Source organism: Vulpes vulpes, chromosome 1, assembly GCF_048418805.1.
Source record: "Vulpes vulpes isolate BD-2025 chromosome 1, VulVul3, whole genome shotgun sequence".
In the NCBI taxonomy this organism is placed as follows: domain Eukaryota; kingdom Metazoa; phylum Chordata; class Mammalia; order Carnivora; family Canidae; genus Vulpes; species Vulpes vulpes.
In genome coordinates this window covers 59,912,494-59,929,071 of record NC_132780.1, presented here as the reverse complement: position 1 = coordinate 59,929,071, position 16,578 = coordinate 59,912,494, and the positions used below count along the sequence as shown (strand labels likewise).

The 16,578-nt window shown below is 36.3% G+C and overlaps 1 protein-coding gene and 1 long non-coding RNA gene across 3 annotated transcripts in view; one reads left to right on the top strand and one right to left on the bottom strand.

The window, feature by feature from the left end:
* Positions 1–1,357: 1,357 nt before the first annotated feature.
* SERINC1 (serine incorporator 1) overlaps positions 1,358–16,578 on the bottom strand; it is a 33,265-nt gene continuing 18,044 nt past the window's right edge. For both annotated transcript variants that reach the window (XM_026013351.2, XM_072765104.1), the window contains 8 exons: positions 16,065–16,234; positions 9,543–9,622; positions 9,148–9,285; positions 7,413–7,582; positions 7,213–7,303; positions 4,955–5,099; positions 4,618–4,848; positions 1,358–2,976 (listed from right to left, as the gene is read on the bottom strand). In XM_026013351.2, the coding sequence (XP_025869136.1) occupies positions 2,841–2,976; positions 4,618–4,848; positions 4,955–5,099; positions 7,213–7,303; positions 7,413–7,582; positions 9,148–9,285; positions 9,543–9,622; positions 16,065–16,234 (1,161 nt within the window). In that variant the 3' untranslated portion in view covers positions 1,358–2,840. The remainder of the gene's footprint in view (positions 2,977–4,617; positions 4,849–4,954; positions 5,100–7,212; positions 7,304–7,412; positions 7,583–9,147; positions 9,286–9,542; positions 9,623–16,064; positions 16,235–16,578) is intronic.
* Positions 4,764–8,154, top strand: LOC140599862 (uncharacterized). Its single transcript, XR_012002847.1, has 2 exons — positions 4,764–4,887; positions 7,963–8,154. It is a non-coding gene; the product is annotated as an uncharacterized lncRNA (long non-coding RNA).

Below are 16,578 nucleotides of genomic sequence, written 5' to 3'. Positions count from 1 at the left end.
ACGGGGGCAGTCCTACAAACTGTGTTGAGCTGACCAAGTAGTGACAAGTTTAACATAAAGGAACTATAACACCGTGAAAACTGAAACATGTAAAGTCTTTGAAAAATTGAAACTAATCAAAATTAACCATTTTTGCTCTTCAAAAGACTGTTCGGATGGTAAGACCCAGGATACAGACTAGGAGAAAGTTTGCAAACCACCTATCTGATGAAGGATGAGTAACTCTCAAAACTCAACAAATTATAATAAAACCATCCAACTAGAAAATAGCCAAAAGGCATGAACAGACATTTTACTGAGGACATACAGATGGCAAATAAGCACATGAAAAGATAATAAACATCATCAGCCATTTGGGAAAGGCAAATTAAAACCAGAGAGATGATATTCCTATCAGAATGGCTAATAAAGTAAGTAGTGACACCAAATGCTGGCAAGGATGCAAAACTGAATTGTGCAACGATGGTGTGAACATTGGAAGATGGCCGTTTCTGTAAAACGGCTCAGCCCATCCACAAGGTTTCTTCTCTTCATCCCTGGTTCCAAAGAACCACTGATCTCCATTCCTTGAAAGCATATAATCAATGAAATTATACTTCTGTGTAACGTTTTGGGATTGGCTTTTTAAAATCCAATTTCATACTTCCCTGGAGAGCCAGTCAGGTTGGTTTGTGTACGAACAGTTCATTCCGGTTTTATTGTTTAGTAGTAGTCCATGATAGAGATGTACCAGTATGTGTTTAAACATTCACCAGTTGAAGGACTTTGGGGTTTACAGTTTGGACTATTGCAAAAAAAGCAAGGAACAATCATTCATATATACGCTTTTGTGTGAACCTAAGATTTTTCTGAGTAAATATCCAAGTTTTACATTGTCTTGCCTATAGTATTGGAGATATCATACCATTTTAAATGAATTATTAAAGTACACTAAATGGTAACTCAGCTGAAATGGCACTTTGTTACTTTTTTGTGGTGGGGCGAGGGGAGGCGGTAAGGGACTTTTTATACTGTCACGTGTCAGCATCCATTTGCAACTTAGAAAAAAAAAAAAAGCCTACAGGACACAGCAGATATAGAGTATTTATCAAATGAATTAAAAGTAGTCCCCAAACTAAACTGGCCCATTTACTAAAGGTTCTTCAAAGAACATCACTTTTAATACGCGAGATTCCAACTTCAAGGGTTAGAGAGGCCTGAAAGGACCTTTAAAACGATTCAGTTTTTCAGGACACAAAATGGACAGCCTAACCTTCTTGTTGCAGGTTTTATTATATATACAGGAAAAAAAGTAGGTCTGAGTATTATATTATAGCTACCTAAATTTGAGTTGCTAAAGAATTAATATACCACACACTTTCTCTGAATTCATTTATTTAGAGATAGAACACAGCCATTCAAAATGATGGAATACAATATCAACACACAGAATAAAGTTGGGGAATTATGGTGAGTTGTTATATATTTCATTTACATTAATAAATACCCTTAAAAGAAGCAAATGTAGATTTTAAGATCCATTAAGACACTAATAACATGTACAAGTAACTAAGTTTCTAAGTTAACTTTCATACTGCTTGATTTTTCAGATTGTAAGACTAAAACTATATTTCAATTAGATGGCAGCAAACACAAAAGCATTTTAAACATCATCTCAAATGCATAATGTACTATAAGCAGTTTATATTCTGTAGCATTCCATCCATCATTCTCCTGGCCTCAGTTTATGGGTAGATGCCAAGCTAGACACCAGCAAATCACCTAACAAATTATCCACCACTAATGAGGTGTAAAATCTATTATGTCTGTATTCTGAATAGAAGTAATTTTTGAATGCCAAAAAAATGCCAGCTACTTTGGGAAAATTTGGGATTTCCCAGCTTGGCCACTGATTAACTATCTGAGCTTCTTGAGCTTCAGTACCTTCATTTTTAAAATGAAGGACTGGATAAGATTTTATCTAAGTATCTCCTGAGGCTTGGTATATTGCAGTTCTGTCCTGTCCTGTCAAAAGTTTACCACCTTTGATTTTCAAAATGAACTTTCAAAGCAATTTTCAACAACTGACTTCTAACCCATGATTATCTTTTTCAAAAGCTTGGTCTAAATTCTTCAAAGTTCCTAACATCTCCACTGAACCTATATTTTTGCATGTGTGTAAGTGACCAAAAACAAAGTTGTTATGCTGCTGTGAAAGGCCATGCCTACCCAGGGAAGATTATGATTTATGATCTAACTTTAACCCACTATCATAATCTTTCTGTGAAGCCTGTGTCTCAATTCCCATAATTTACACTGTTGTCAATCAAACACTCTCTACCTATATAAGTTCCTTATCTTCACATCAAGGGAAAAACCTGAAAAGATTTTTCAGACTGGCATTTAAGCAACTTGTTTATACATTCTACAACAGCCATGTACTTTGCCATCTCTTGTAGGGCAAGGCATCAGATATTTCAAAAGGCAGCTATACATTTCCTTTTGTACTTTCTAAAACAGCTTACGTACTAGCACAATTTGAAAGTCAAACTGTCAAGCAGTTTTGTTTTTACTCAGTTTCATAGGCACAGAGCTAAGGATAAACCTAACAATGTCCATTTTTCCTAAGTCCACCAGACTCTTACTAAATCTCTCCTTTTGTAATTTGTTCTAACACAAGTATCAATGTGCTTGGCAAGAATACAATGAATAAAATGGCAAGCGATAAAATCTAGTTCATGCCAGAACACTGGAGAAGTTACATGGGAAGCACACATACACAACTTTACAAAAGTTGGGAATACTGTTAATCTCAAACAAGCAATGATCAAAGTGGGACTTTCATGCCAGAAGTCCTGTTCTCAATCAAAATCACGATTTGTAAGGACAAGTGGTGCCACTAGTGTCCAAACATATAACACAATGCCAATCCAACTAGAAGAGATTTTCACCCAGACTGCTGTCCACTGACTTTTCATCTCACGAGAAGGCTCATACCTAAAATTAAAAAAAAAAAAAAGGGAAGCGGTTGAGTTAGCCATCATACTTAGCTTTACTTCAAATGTGTTCTTTGTATACATTTTTTGATAAGATAGCTGCTGGGCTAATCTGTTGCCCTGCTTGCCATACTACTTTAATAGCTAATGTGAAGGTAAGTATCAATTAAAGGAATAAAGGAAATCGGCTTCCGAATTAGTTCTTTTACTAATACTCACAAGGTCTTTATGTACAGGTCCCCACTTTCCGAAAGTTTGTATTAGGCCACTTTACTTTTACAAAAAAACCTACATAAGGTGTAAACAGCTTTTTTCTTAAAAGTAAAATTTCTCGTGTTTCTTTCATCTAGCAAAAAAAGGTACTATACTGTAGATCTTTCATAATAATGAATTCATATAATACAAGCATTAAGAAAGTAGGGGGGAGCCTGTATTTCTGGCTTAGTAGTTCTGAGCAGAGAAATGGAGTGTGGATAAGAGTATTGTTCTAAGACTTATCAATCCTGCCTCGTGTAAAAAGTATAATCTGTTCAAAGTGTATATGGGAACCACTCTCCCACCTTCAGCCTTTTCAGATTTAAGAGACTGGGACGGAAATACATGCCCAATTTATCTGGTTTTTGTGCAAATGAAAAATACCAAAAATATTTTTCATTTAAAAAAGATTTTGTTTTTCAGTAATCTATCTCTACACCCAGCATGGGGCTCAAACTCACAACCCTGAGGATCAGAGTCGCATGCTTCTCTGACTGAGCCAGCCAGGGGCCCCAATCTAAAGTCTTAACGTTTACTATTATCTGACAGTCAAAGCTGTGAATTACTGAGGACTACACGGATTATCACTTAATAGGCTGCAGTGTAGGGATTTTAAAAAATACATGTCAGTAAAGTCTGCTCTCAAAATGAAGACTACTCTTTTACCTACATCTTTTTTCTACATTTTTATCTAAATCTTTTATCTACATTTTTTTCTGGTATTCAAAGTCTTCTTACAAATTAAGGATATTCTGCATTAAAAATGATTAAAAACAGAACTGTCCAAACCATATAGTTCTATTTGAATCTTAAATTGAATTTATCCATAATCATTTTGACAAAATTAGAAAATTTTTAAAACAAAATATATAAACTACATTCCTATTACTATAGATTTATAGATTGTGAAGTGATTAAAAAAAGCATAAATTACAGCTATGAAGAGTTCTAAGGATCCAATCTTAGAGTAGCCATTTATCTTTATCTACATTAATGTATTTCCACCTCAATTCTGAAAACTTAAGTGCTTTTAACAACAGTTTGAACAAAATGAAAGAGTTATCTTACACTATGTCAGGAATTGGTTACAGTGTCAAAAAAAAAATAAAAACACTGTGTTGGATCAACTATCAACATGGTAATTCTATTTCCATATGTTAATTTCATGAAGCTTTCTATTTTAATTTCTTCAAGATTGGGAAGTATTTCACTATTAATGCCAAAGCAAGGAAGTTAAAAGTACACTTTTCATACTGATCTCATTCATGTAGATGTAAATTTTGAAATACCCTGGAGGAAAAAAAGTACTTCCTACCACATGTTTTGCAATGGAATCATGAAAAACATCAAAATTTCCACATGCGGAATTTTCATGAAATATAATTACCTGTACCAGTTGGTAAGGGTCATCATGATATAAAGTGAAGCCAAGAAAAGCATGAAGTGAAAGAAGGAGTAACTATAAGTAACACCATCCCTTTCATTATCTACAGCTCGGTGAACATCATCTCCGTCCTCCAGTGACCCATCACTTCTGGCTCCACCATCTTCTATTAATGTTGATTCATCACTGGTTAGAGTCAATTTATTAACCTGACTGTTGTTTGAAGTGCGGATGCTGCATGAAAGACAGTTAAGGAAGAGAGAAGGAAAAAGGGTATTTTTTAAGAAATGATTTTTATACGAATGGCTAAGATTTCTTGTTAATCCACAATTTTTCTTACCTTGAATAAAACACACACAATAAAAAGAGGATCAGTCCTATAATTCCTTGAGCATGCCACCACTGGACGGACTGCCCCTCCTTTGGGATAGTGCTTGTTGTATTGTACCCAATTATGCTTAGTAGACTTGGGTTGCAATTAGTTTCTGTAATGTAAATTAAGGTCAAATTAAAATGTCAGAATAGTGTAAAAAGTAATTTATTTTTCAGGGCCTAGTTACATTTCTTTAAAACGCTTTATGTCCTTGCATATTCAAAAAATTTTCCTGGAAAAGGGTACAAGCGCAAGAAAAAAATACTTGGAGATAACAAGTATTTGTTAATGATGAGACCTTTGAAATACTATAGTGCTGATTTTACAGAAATGCACAGAAAAATCAAGTAATTTCATTTTTTTTTTTTAAAGATTTTATTTATTCATGAGAGACAGAGAGAGAGAGTGAGCGAGGCAGAGACACAGGCAGAGGGAGAAGCAGGCTCCACGCAGGGAGCCTGATGTGGGACTCGATCCCGGCTCTCCAGTATCAAGCCCTGGGCCAAAGGCAGGCGCTAAATTGCTGAGCCACCCAAGTAATTTCATTTTAAACCTCAAGTGAAAACAAGGATATTATTAAACATAGGTGAAATTTAGATGAGCTCTCCTAAGTATAATAAAATTCAGGGCAGCCTGGGTGGCTCAGTGATTTAGCACCACCTTCAGCCCAGGGCATGATCCTGGGGATCCAGGATGGAGTCCCAGGTCAGGTTCCCTGCATGGAGCCTGCTTCTCCCTGTGCCTGTGTGTGTCTCTGCCGCCCCCCCCACCCCCCCGTGTCTCTCATGAACAAATAAATAAAATCTTAAAAAAAAAAAAAAAAAGGAATAAAATTCAAATGTTCTACACCAAATACAGTGTAAGAGAATAGTGACTTTATGAAACTTACAACCTTGTCTAAGTACACTGCTACATAAGCAACATAGCTTACACGTAAAATTACCAGTATTTAAAATTTTAACAAATGCTTTGTGGAAATGTCCAAATAAGTCATAACTTGATCCATACTCAGTTTTTTAACTTGTGTTAAAAAAAGGTTGTATTCACTACAGTATCCAAAATGTTTTTCTCTCTCACAAAGCCAGGTATGTCAATTACGATTGTAATGAAGATGATCCTTAATTAGGGGAAAAAACAAACAAGAAAAAAAAAAGATTCTTATCTTTGAGCCATTCCACCTAATACCTGAACAAAAATACTCTAATACTAAAAAAGTCTTTCTTCAATTAGTGATAAAGTACCTAGTGAGTTTATAAACTTGACATCAGATTCAGATAACGTATTTTACAATTTTCTTTTTAAGTTAAAGGGACCATATTTCCTTCCTTTTCAAAATTTACTAATATTTTGCTAATTTCCACTCCAAGTAATATATATTGGCTTTAATCTCATGGAATGCAGTGTAACTATAAAGAGATTCATTAGAAAGTCCAATTATATTCACTTACAGCATACTCACACAAATATATATTAGTAAAAAAAAACAAACCGCAAAAAACTATACAGTTTAGCATTCAATCAAGGAACATTTTAACAGCTTTTCTTACTATATATAATATTATAAATATGACTGTACAAATCAGGCATATTTGTTATAATTTTTATATAATGTCTTATAATTTTGTTAGTGAAAGAAACAAAATGAAAACATACACAGTGATAAATCAAACATAAAAATGGTACTATTTCCGTACTGTTTATTCCTCTAGAGGTTTATTTTTCTTTGAAAGATGGATTTATTTTAGAAAAAGAGGGGGAAAGTGAGAACAAGAGAGTGTGCCCCCCAGCCCCCCTCTCTCCAGAGAGGGGAGAGAGAATTTCAAGCAACTCCCTGCTGAGTGATCAGGGGAATTAATCTCAGGATCCATGAAATCATGACATGAACTGAAATCAAGAGTCAGACACTTAATCCACTGAGCCACCCAGGTGCCCCTAGAGGCTTTTTAAAATATCTTAATTTCACAAAATGACCATTTTTGAAAAAAAAAAAAAAAAAAAGTTGCAGAATTCACTAAAAATAAACAAACCCGGGGATCCCTTGGATGGCTCTGAGGCTTAGGCTTAGCGGCCTTTGGCCCAGGGCGTGACCCCAGAGTCCCGGCATTGAGTCCCACATTGGCTCCCTGCATGGAGTCTGCTTCTCCCTCTGCCTGTGTCTCACGAATGAATAAAAATCTTAAAAAAAATAAAAAATAAAAAAATAAACCCAAGCAAACAAAACATACCTGGTTCATTGGTCATAGCAGACCATGTCAAGTACATTGTGTAGACTGTGATTACTGAGGACTGTAACAAACCAGACCTGGGTTGTGATTCCTACAAAGAAAATTTAAGCAAGACAAATAAATATTCTGAGATCATTAAAAATTTAGGAAAACTTAGAAAAATGGAAACTTCATAAAAACTAATGACATAAAGATCATACTTGGATTTTTGGCAGTATAGACATTACAGAAGCACCAAGGCAGAGGAGCATGTTGACACTGATGAATGCTTTATTTTCTGAACAACTGGCTGGATGAGTATAGTAAACGAAGAATAGAACAATAGCAACTAAAGACAGCAGGTAATTCAGAGCTGTAGCTGATAACAATGCTGTGAAAGAAATATAATTGGACAATTAGAATTTATCACAAATATTAGGAATGAGGCATAGGGCTCATTTTCAAAACAATCATTTTATTCAAAATGTATTTTAAGCAACTAACATTGTCAGCATTATGCAGGCTATAAAAGCAGGGAGAATATTATTTCTGAAGTTTATCATAGATTTTATAGTCTTCACACAGAGCTCACTCACTACAGGACTTTCAAGGACAATAAGTAATATATTAAATAATAATATCTCTTACAGACATTCACATACATTAACCATAATTTTCAAAATACAGAAAAAGAAAAGGAAAATTAAATGCTAACAAGCCCACAAAATGATGCTTTTCCCTATTAACTATTTTTTACTTTTTTTAATATAGGGCTCCATGCCTAGTGTGGAACCCAACTCAGAGCTTGAACTCATGACCCTGAGATCAAGAGTCCGTTGCTTAACCAAACCACCCAAGTGCCCCTTAACTACCTTCAAGAAGTTTTTATTATATAACAGTAAGTCATTATTATTTAATGAGACAAACCAAGTTTCTTCTATGTAAATTAAAACATATACAATGTATTTCTGTGCTAATGTGTGATCTGTATACAGGTGGTTTATGTAGATATGCCTGAAGGGATTCACCCAACAAATTAATTGAACACCTACAAAGTTCTAAGCACTGGTGGTACAGCAGGGAACAAAACAGAAACTCTTGCATTAGATTTGCATTAAAGAGTGAAGTGTTGTATAAAAGTGAATTTTCCAAATGATTGAAGCTTATTTCTCTGAATAATAAACTCTCTTAGCTGAAACTCAGAACATTTCACGTAAGAATTGAGACTGATGGCTTTTGAAAGAAATCAGAAAAAAATCTAATCAATACTGAGTCCACATATCTACAAGGCAACTACTATGTGAAACTGAGCAGCAGCTATGCACCTTAACTAGGGTCTTCATCATAGTTCTGTTCGCACAAGGACAGACTACTGTGCACTTAACATGGTTCTCTTCCCTCCTTTTCATCACCTGCAGTAAGCAAATGAATTCCAATCCTTATTTTGCTATAACCAGAAGATTCAAGCTCATAATTACAAGTAAAATATTTGTCACACTTACACAAGAATTCCCCTTGGGTGTTACTGATACACAAAAAGGCATCTTTCTACTTACATAAAATGTTCGAGTTGCTTTTTATATTTTTCTGCATGCTGATGTTTATGAATTATGCCATTTTTTATTTCTAGCAGTCCTAGTCCCTTTAATATTTTTAAGCTGCTGTAGAATAGAAAAATTAGGCTGTTAAAAGTACCTACTGTCGGCAGTAGCCTTTGTGCTACATCTAGTTTAGCTGTTCAAGGTATTTTGGATTATATCCTAGCTCTTGAGTATGATGTCCTTGATTCCTCAGAAGCTCTCTCAGCAAGTTGCTGACAGAATGTGATACAATGCCACTCACAAACTTGTAAACACTTCTTCACAAAAACTTATGTCCTAAAAATCCTGATTTCCCTAAAGGCTACATACATGCTCTCACCTATCTTGAGGATGCTCTGTAAGACAAAAGGCTTACCTGCATACCAGCATCTTGAGTTACCTTCTTCCATTTTTTCAACCCATGATTCATTCCATGAATGGGCAAAATCAATAAGTAAGACTAGCTGTATGAGGATGAAGCAAAAGGCACCTGCCATGCCTACATAAAACCACACTGAAAGAAAAAAAAACACACATACAAATGAGTGGCTGGTTCACTTTTTGTTATTTCGTCTTCATAATGACAATACACAAAGGGGGGAAAATAATATTGTACACAATTGCCTTGATTTTGCCAACTGGGGGAAAAAAAAAACCAAAAAAACCCAAAAAACCCAAAAAACCAAAACAAGTGGTGTTACAGTTCCAGGCAACAGTTATGTCAGTTTCTTTATAAAACATCAACATCACACAAGAAAAAAGATTTATTACCAGTTGTAAAAGTTCCTTCTGGAATGAAGAAAGCCCCAATAATAATCGCAATTGCTGTGGCAAATTTAAAGAACCAAAATCTAAAAGAAATAGAGATACATTTTACTAATAAATCTTCACTCAGTAAATAGTTTCATGTATGAAATCTTTTAAGAGCATCTGAAAAAATAGCTAGAGTTTACATGACTGTTTAGGACAATTTTAAGAAAGATAACTCATGAGAAAACGAGAATATTCTATATTCATGATTTTATTTTATTTTATTTTTAAAGATTTATTTATTCATGATAGAGAGAGAGAGAGAGAGAGAGGCAGAGACATAGGGAGAGGAAGAAGCAGGCTCCATGCTGGGAACCTGACGCGGGACTCGATCCCAGGCCTCCAGGATCGCGCCCTGGGCCAAAGGCAGGCGCTAAACCGCTGAGCCACCCAGGGATCCCCTATATTCATGATTTTAAAAAATTAATCAGGTATGATGCTAAATGAAATAAGTCAGAAACACAAATACCTTGGGATTTCACTCATATGTGGAGTTTAACAAAGAAAACAAATGAAGAGAAAAACAAAAACACCTCCCAGACTTTAAATACAGAGAACTAGTAGATGCCAGAAGGGAGGTGGGTGAAATCGATAAGAGATTAAGGGGACAAAATCTTGATGAATGCTGAAAAATACATAGAACTGTTGAATCATTATTAAACTCTGATAGTAACAAAAAAACTGGCTTTTAGGACATCAGCATCTTGATGTTGTAGAAGTCCCTATTTTTTGTTCCCTGTTTTTAACAACTACTTAGGCATCCATCCATCAACAGAAGTGCCTCTGTGGAGTTGTGAGATCCAGAAACATTTGCCAAGAAACCCAAAAGGAATTTTCAGCACCTGTGTATTTTGTAATAGGCAGGTGGACTTTGGCCTGCAGAACCAATGAACTTCCCGAACCCCTCCCAGCTTTTCCCAGTTGGGGAAAAGCTTGAGTGCTGATGATGGCAAATACCCATGACTGAGAAACACTTTATAAAAGTCTAGCCTTCTGGGGGAAGATTCCAGAATGGCATGTGCATGTGTTGGGAGCAAGGAGCGTGTGGGGTTGGGGTGGAGAGATGAGTTTGGTGCAACAGAGAAGGGAAGAGAAACTTTGCCAGCACTGCCCCTGCACCATGGCAATACAGTATGAACATTATCTGGCGGCAGCCTCTCCCATGGAGAAAAATGAGAGCTTTGAGTGACGGCTACCCCAACTCTGTGGGACAATTCTGGAGAAACCCATTTTTGTCCAGAAGCACCCAGATTACTAAAGCAGGACCTCCATGACTAAAGAGAAAGGACATGAAGAAAGCAGATAGGAATATCAAAAAGCACTACAGGAACACAGTTTCTGCCAACTACATTCAGGACTTTAGCAGGAAATACACTCACGTATCTCTGGGACATCCTCAGCTAAGGATCCGTCGCTGGCTGTGTGGGACCCCAAACACTGGGAGTATATTAAACCCACAGCTCCCACTCTGCTGCCAGCTACTTGTGTATGCTCCAGAGTGTGGCAACAAGAGCCAATGCAGGCACAAGAGTGCTCTGAGGAAAACATGGTGTGTGGCAAGGGAGAAACTGTAGACTTGGGCTGTAGTGGTACCTTCTGGGAAACAAAAAAGACTTCTAGTGGCCAGCAAGGTGAACTGTAAGAACCAGACAAGTCATAAAAACTTGAGATTTCTTCCACAAAGGGGAGCAAGAAATGTGAAGCAAGTGTGTAAATACAAGGTCAGAGAGAATCCCAGATACATAAATAGAATTAAGAAGAGTATACCCCATCTGAAGGCAACCAGTAAAGACTTGAGATATCTGCTATCTGAAGCAGCAACACAAAACTACATGGAACATTAAAAAAAGAAAACATTCCATCACCAAAAGATAATCAACAACTGAGCTCAAAGGCATGGGATCTTGCAACCTATTGGCTAAAGAACCAAAATAGCTGCTTTAAGGAGACTCAATGAGCTAGCAGAAAACACAAAAAAGAAAAAATCAGGAAAATAAATACGTGAACAAAACGAGAAATTTAGCAGAGCCAGAAATCATAAAAAAAGAACCATATTTTGGAGCCAAAGAATTTGATGAAAGAAATAAAAAATGCAAGAGAACACTTGCAGGAGGGTAGATCAAATGTAGGACAGAGTAGGTGACCTAGAGAACTTAAATTTTGAAATAACCAGATAAAAGTGAGCAGAGGAAAAAAGAATGAAAAAGAACAAAGGAAGCCCACTTGATCCATGGTATCTAAACATTAGAATAATTAGCACTCCAGAGAGGGGAGGAGACAAATACGGGGGCAAAGTTTATTTAAAGAAGAGAATTTCCCAAGCATGGGAAATACACATCCAAGTTCACAACTCTAAGACGCAAGATGGGTGGAAGATAAAGAGAAGATCCTAAAAGCAGCCAGAGAAAAAAAGGATTGTAATCTACTAAGGATCACCCACTAAAATATCAGTGGATTTCTCAGCAGAAATGCTATAGGCGGGCAGCCCGGGTGGCTCAGCGGTTTAGCGCCGCCTTCAGCCCAGGGTGTGATCCTGGAGACTCGGGATCGAGTCCCACGTTGGGCTCCCTGCATGGAGCCTGTTTCTCCCTCTGCCTGCCTCTGCCTCTTTCTCTCTCTATGTGTGTCTCTCATGAATAAATAAATAAAATCTTTAAAAAAAAAAAAAAAAAAGAAATGCTATAGGCTAGGAGAGAGGGGAATGAAACCTTCCAAGTTTTGAAAGAAAAAAACTGCCAGCCAAGAATACTCTATCCATCCAGAGTCATCCTTCAGATACAAAAGAGAAATAAAGACTTTCCCAGATAAATAAAAGCTGAGTTCACCACCCCAGACCTACCTTGCACAAAATGGTGAAAGTTCAAGCTCAAATGAAAGATGCTGATTAGTGACATGAAAACATACAGAGTATGTAACAAACTGATGAAGATAAATACACAGTGAGATTACAGAAACTAATTCTATAATATGACATGTTAACATTTACTTATAAAGGTTAATGAGAAGTGTTCAACTATTCAGTACTATGTTAATATACAATATAAAAAAGGTAAACTATGACATAAAACATAAAAAAGGAGAGGAGTAAATAGGTAGGGCTTTTGTATACAATTGAAGTAGCTCTCAGTATAAAATAGACCGTTTTATCTAAAAGATGTTTTATGGAAGCCTCACAGTAACCACAAAGCAAAAACTTAGATTCACAAAAGATAAAGGGAAACAAAGCATACCACCAGAGAACACCAATGTAATTACAAAAGCAGGCAGAAATGAAGGGAAAAGAAACAATGGAAATACAAAACAACCAGAAAGCAATGAATACGGTAACATTACGAAGGCCTTACATATCAATAATTACCCTAAGTGTGTCTGTACTAAAGTTACCAATCAAAAGGCATGGTGTGGCTAGATGGATAAAAAACCAAGACCCAACTATATGCCGCACAGAAGACTCACTTCAGGCTCAAAGTGCAGGGATAGTAAAGGATATCCCATGCAATTGGAAAGCAAAAGAAAGTAGGGGAAGCATACCTATACCAAACAAAATAAACTTTAAGACAAAAAAGGTAACACAAGAGACAAACGTGGCTGTTATATAATGATAATGGGGCCAACTCAATTCTCCACAAAGATACAACCACCCTAACTAAGTATATATATGCCCAACACTGGAACACTTACATACATTAAGCAAATACTAAGTTTTTTTTTTTTTAAGATTTTATTTATTCATGACAGAGAGAGAGAGGCAGAGACACAGGCAGAAGGAGAAGCAGGCTCCACGCTGGGGGCCTGACATGGGACTTGATCCCAGGTCTCTAGGATCAGGCCCTGGACTGGAGGTGGCGCTAAACCACTAGGCCACCAGGGCTGCCCAAATACTAACAGATTTTAAGGGAGAAATGGACAATACTAGTAGTAGACTTCAGTACCCCACACTTTCAGCAATAAACCCTCCAGACCGAAAATCAACACAGAAATGCTGAATTTGAACCATGTGTTAGGCCAAATGGACCTAACACATTTATAGACCATTTCAACCAACATCAACCAGAATACACATTCTTCTTGAGTGTACATGGAACATTCTCCAGAATGAACAGATCCTATGATAAGACCCAAAAAAGTCTTCAAATTTAAGACTGAAATCATACCAAGTATTTTTTCCAGCTACAACAGAATGAAACTAGAAACTGCAAAAGCAGTTCCTCGAGGAAGTATATAGTGACAAATGCATGTATTAAGAAAACAGTAAGACCTTTAACAACCTTACCAATATATATAACTTAAGCACTTGAAAAAAGAAAGTCAAAGCAGAAGCAGGGAAATAACAAAAATCAGAGTGGAAATAAACGTGATACAGAACAGTAAAAAATAGAAAAGATCAATGAAACTAGAGAGTATTTCAGAAAGATGAAACCAACAAATCTTCAGCTAGACTAAGAAAAAAGAATACTCCAAATCAGAAATGAGAGGAAACATTAAAACTGATAACTATGGAAATACACACGTTCATAAGAAACTCCTATAAAGAATTATATACCAACAAATTGGATAACCAAAAGATATAAATTCTTAAAAAATATACAACCTATCAAGATTAAATCAAGAAGAAACAGAAAATCCAATTAAAAAATGGGCAGAGAAACTCATATATTTTTCCAAAGAAGACATACAAATGGCCAAAGTATATGAAAAGGTGCTCAATATCACTAATCATCTGGGAAATAGAAATCAAAGCCATTATGAGATATCATCTCACGCTTGTTAGAATAAAATGGCTATCATTAAGAAGAAATAAGTGTTGACAAGGACAAGGTGAGGAAAGGGAACACTTGTGCACTGTTGGTGGGAATGTAAACTAGTTCAGCCACTATGAAAAACAGTATAGTTTCCTTAAAAGATTAAGAGAAACTGCCATCTGATCCAGCAATTCCACTTCTACTTATATATCTAAAGGAAATGAAAACCAGACACCAGAAAGATCTCTCTCTCCCATGTTTATTGCAGCATTATTCACAATAGGCAAGATATGAAAACAACCCAAATATCTGTCAATGAATGAAGAAACCATAGTATTGATACACAACTGATTATTAGCCACGAGAAAGAAATCCGGCCACTGGCAAGGACACACAACTACAAAGGCACTGTGCTGAGCTAAGCCAGAGAGAAAGACAAATACCACAGGATCTTTCACTCATATGTGAAATCTGAAAAAAACTGAACCTTTAAAAATTGAGAATAGAATGGTTACCAGAATATAGGGTATGTGGGGGGAATTGGGAGATGTCATTAAAGAGAACAAACTTGCAACCAATAAGTAAGTCCTGGAGATCTAATGCGCAGCACCGTGGTTATGGGCAGCAAAACTGAATTAGACTTACTTCCATGTTGCTAACTGTTCTCTCACCAGAAAGAAATAACTGTGTGACATGACTGAGGTGTCGGCAAACTCTACAACGGTAATCTTACTGCAATAAACAAATGAAATCAACACTTTGTATATGCTGAATCTACAATGCTATGCCAATTTTATCTCAATTAAAAAGAAAATATGTAAGAAGATGGTTGTAAGAGTGCCATGAGCATACTACTTTGATTAGAATATTATCTCAGGGAATTGTTGTCATAGTCTTCTGTGATGCACTCTGAGAAGTGTTTAAAAACATTTAATATAGTTGTAGAAGCACAAACCAACAAGGACAAAATAAAATACATCAACCTGTCACAGCACATTTTTTCACTAATATTTGTATTTCACTTATTCATTCTTCCTGTCTTTGGTAGCATAATGTTATTAATAAATAAGTAACAGCAGATGCTCAATAACAATTTTTAAAAAATTTATGAGGAGAAAAGAACAGATAAAATTCAAAACATTCAAATTAAGTACCAGAAAAAAAGTCTCCATTAAAGGAGATTAATTAAAGGGACCCTGAAGTTTCTTTCTAGATTGTCTAGTTACAACCAGCCATAACCAAGTTCAGTTTCATGTAGTAAGACTGGTCTACCAAGAGCTAAGGAGGAGGAGGAATGAGTTCCTCATTATTAACATATCCTCTTAAAAAAATTTTTTTTTTGAGAGAGAGAGCACAAGCAGGAGGGAACAGAGGGAGAGAAAATCTCAAGCCGACTCCACATGGAGTTCAGAGCCTGACTCGAGGCTAAATCTCATGACCCTGAGATCACGACATGAGCTGAAACCAAGAGTCTGATATTCAACTGGCTGTGGCCCCCAGGTGCCCTGGTAGATCCTCTTTTTCAGATGAAACTATAAAACATCATGCATCAGAGATTATACCAATAAATAACCCAAGGCTACTACTTATATTTTTAAAATCTGATATTCTCAGTAAAGATATTTTTATCCGTTCATTCATGAATAACAAAAGAATTGTGCAAACTATTTAAGTCTCTTTCGGCAGACTCAAAATTACTTAGAAAAGCCTCCCCAGACTTCTGTATTACTCAAAGACGTACCCATTATGCACTGCAGCTCTTGGATCACTGCTGCTCTTCACTTTGATCATTAGCAGAGAAAGGAGAAGATAGAACATAGCCAAGCCAAAGCACAGACGGTATACAGCTTTATAGCCGACCAGAATATTACATGGAACGATGCCTTTTTCATTTTCACAAAATCCAGGAATCTAGAAAACAAAGAGTCTATGATGTAGAATTTTTTCAATAAAAATGAAAGTTCTATGTAATCAATAGTTTAAGGTTCAGAAAACAAATTTCCTTTACAGTTAATGCTGAATATGTAATCGAGGTATGTTCAGAACTTTTTTTTTTTTTTTTTAAAGATTTTGTGAGAGAAAGAAAGAGATCAAGAGAACACAAGCAGAGGGAGGGGCAGACGGAGAGGGAGAAGAGACTCCCTTCTGAGCAGGGAGCCTGACGTGGGGCTCAATCCCAGGACCTATTGTGACCTGAGCCAAAGGCAAACGCTTACCTGGTTTAAGTGACCAAGCCACCCAGGCAACCCTGGAAC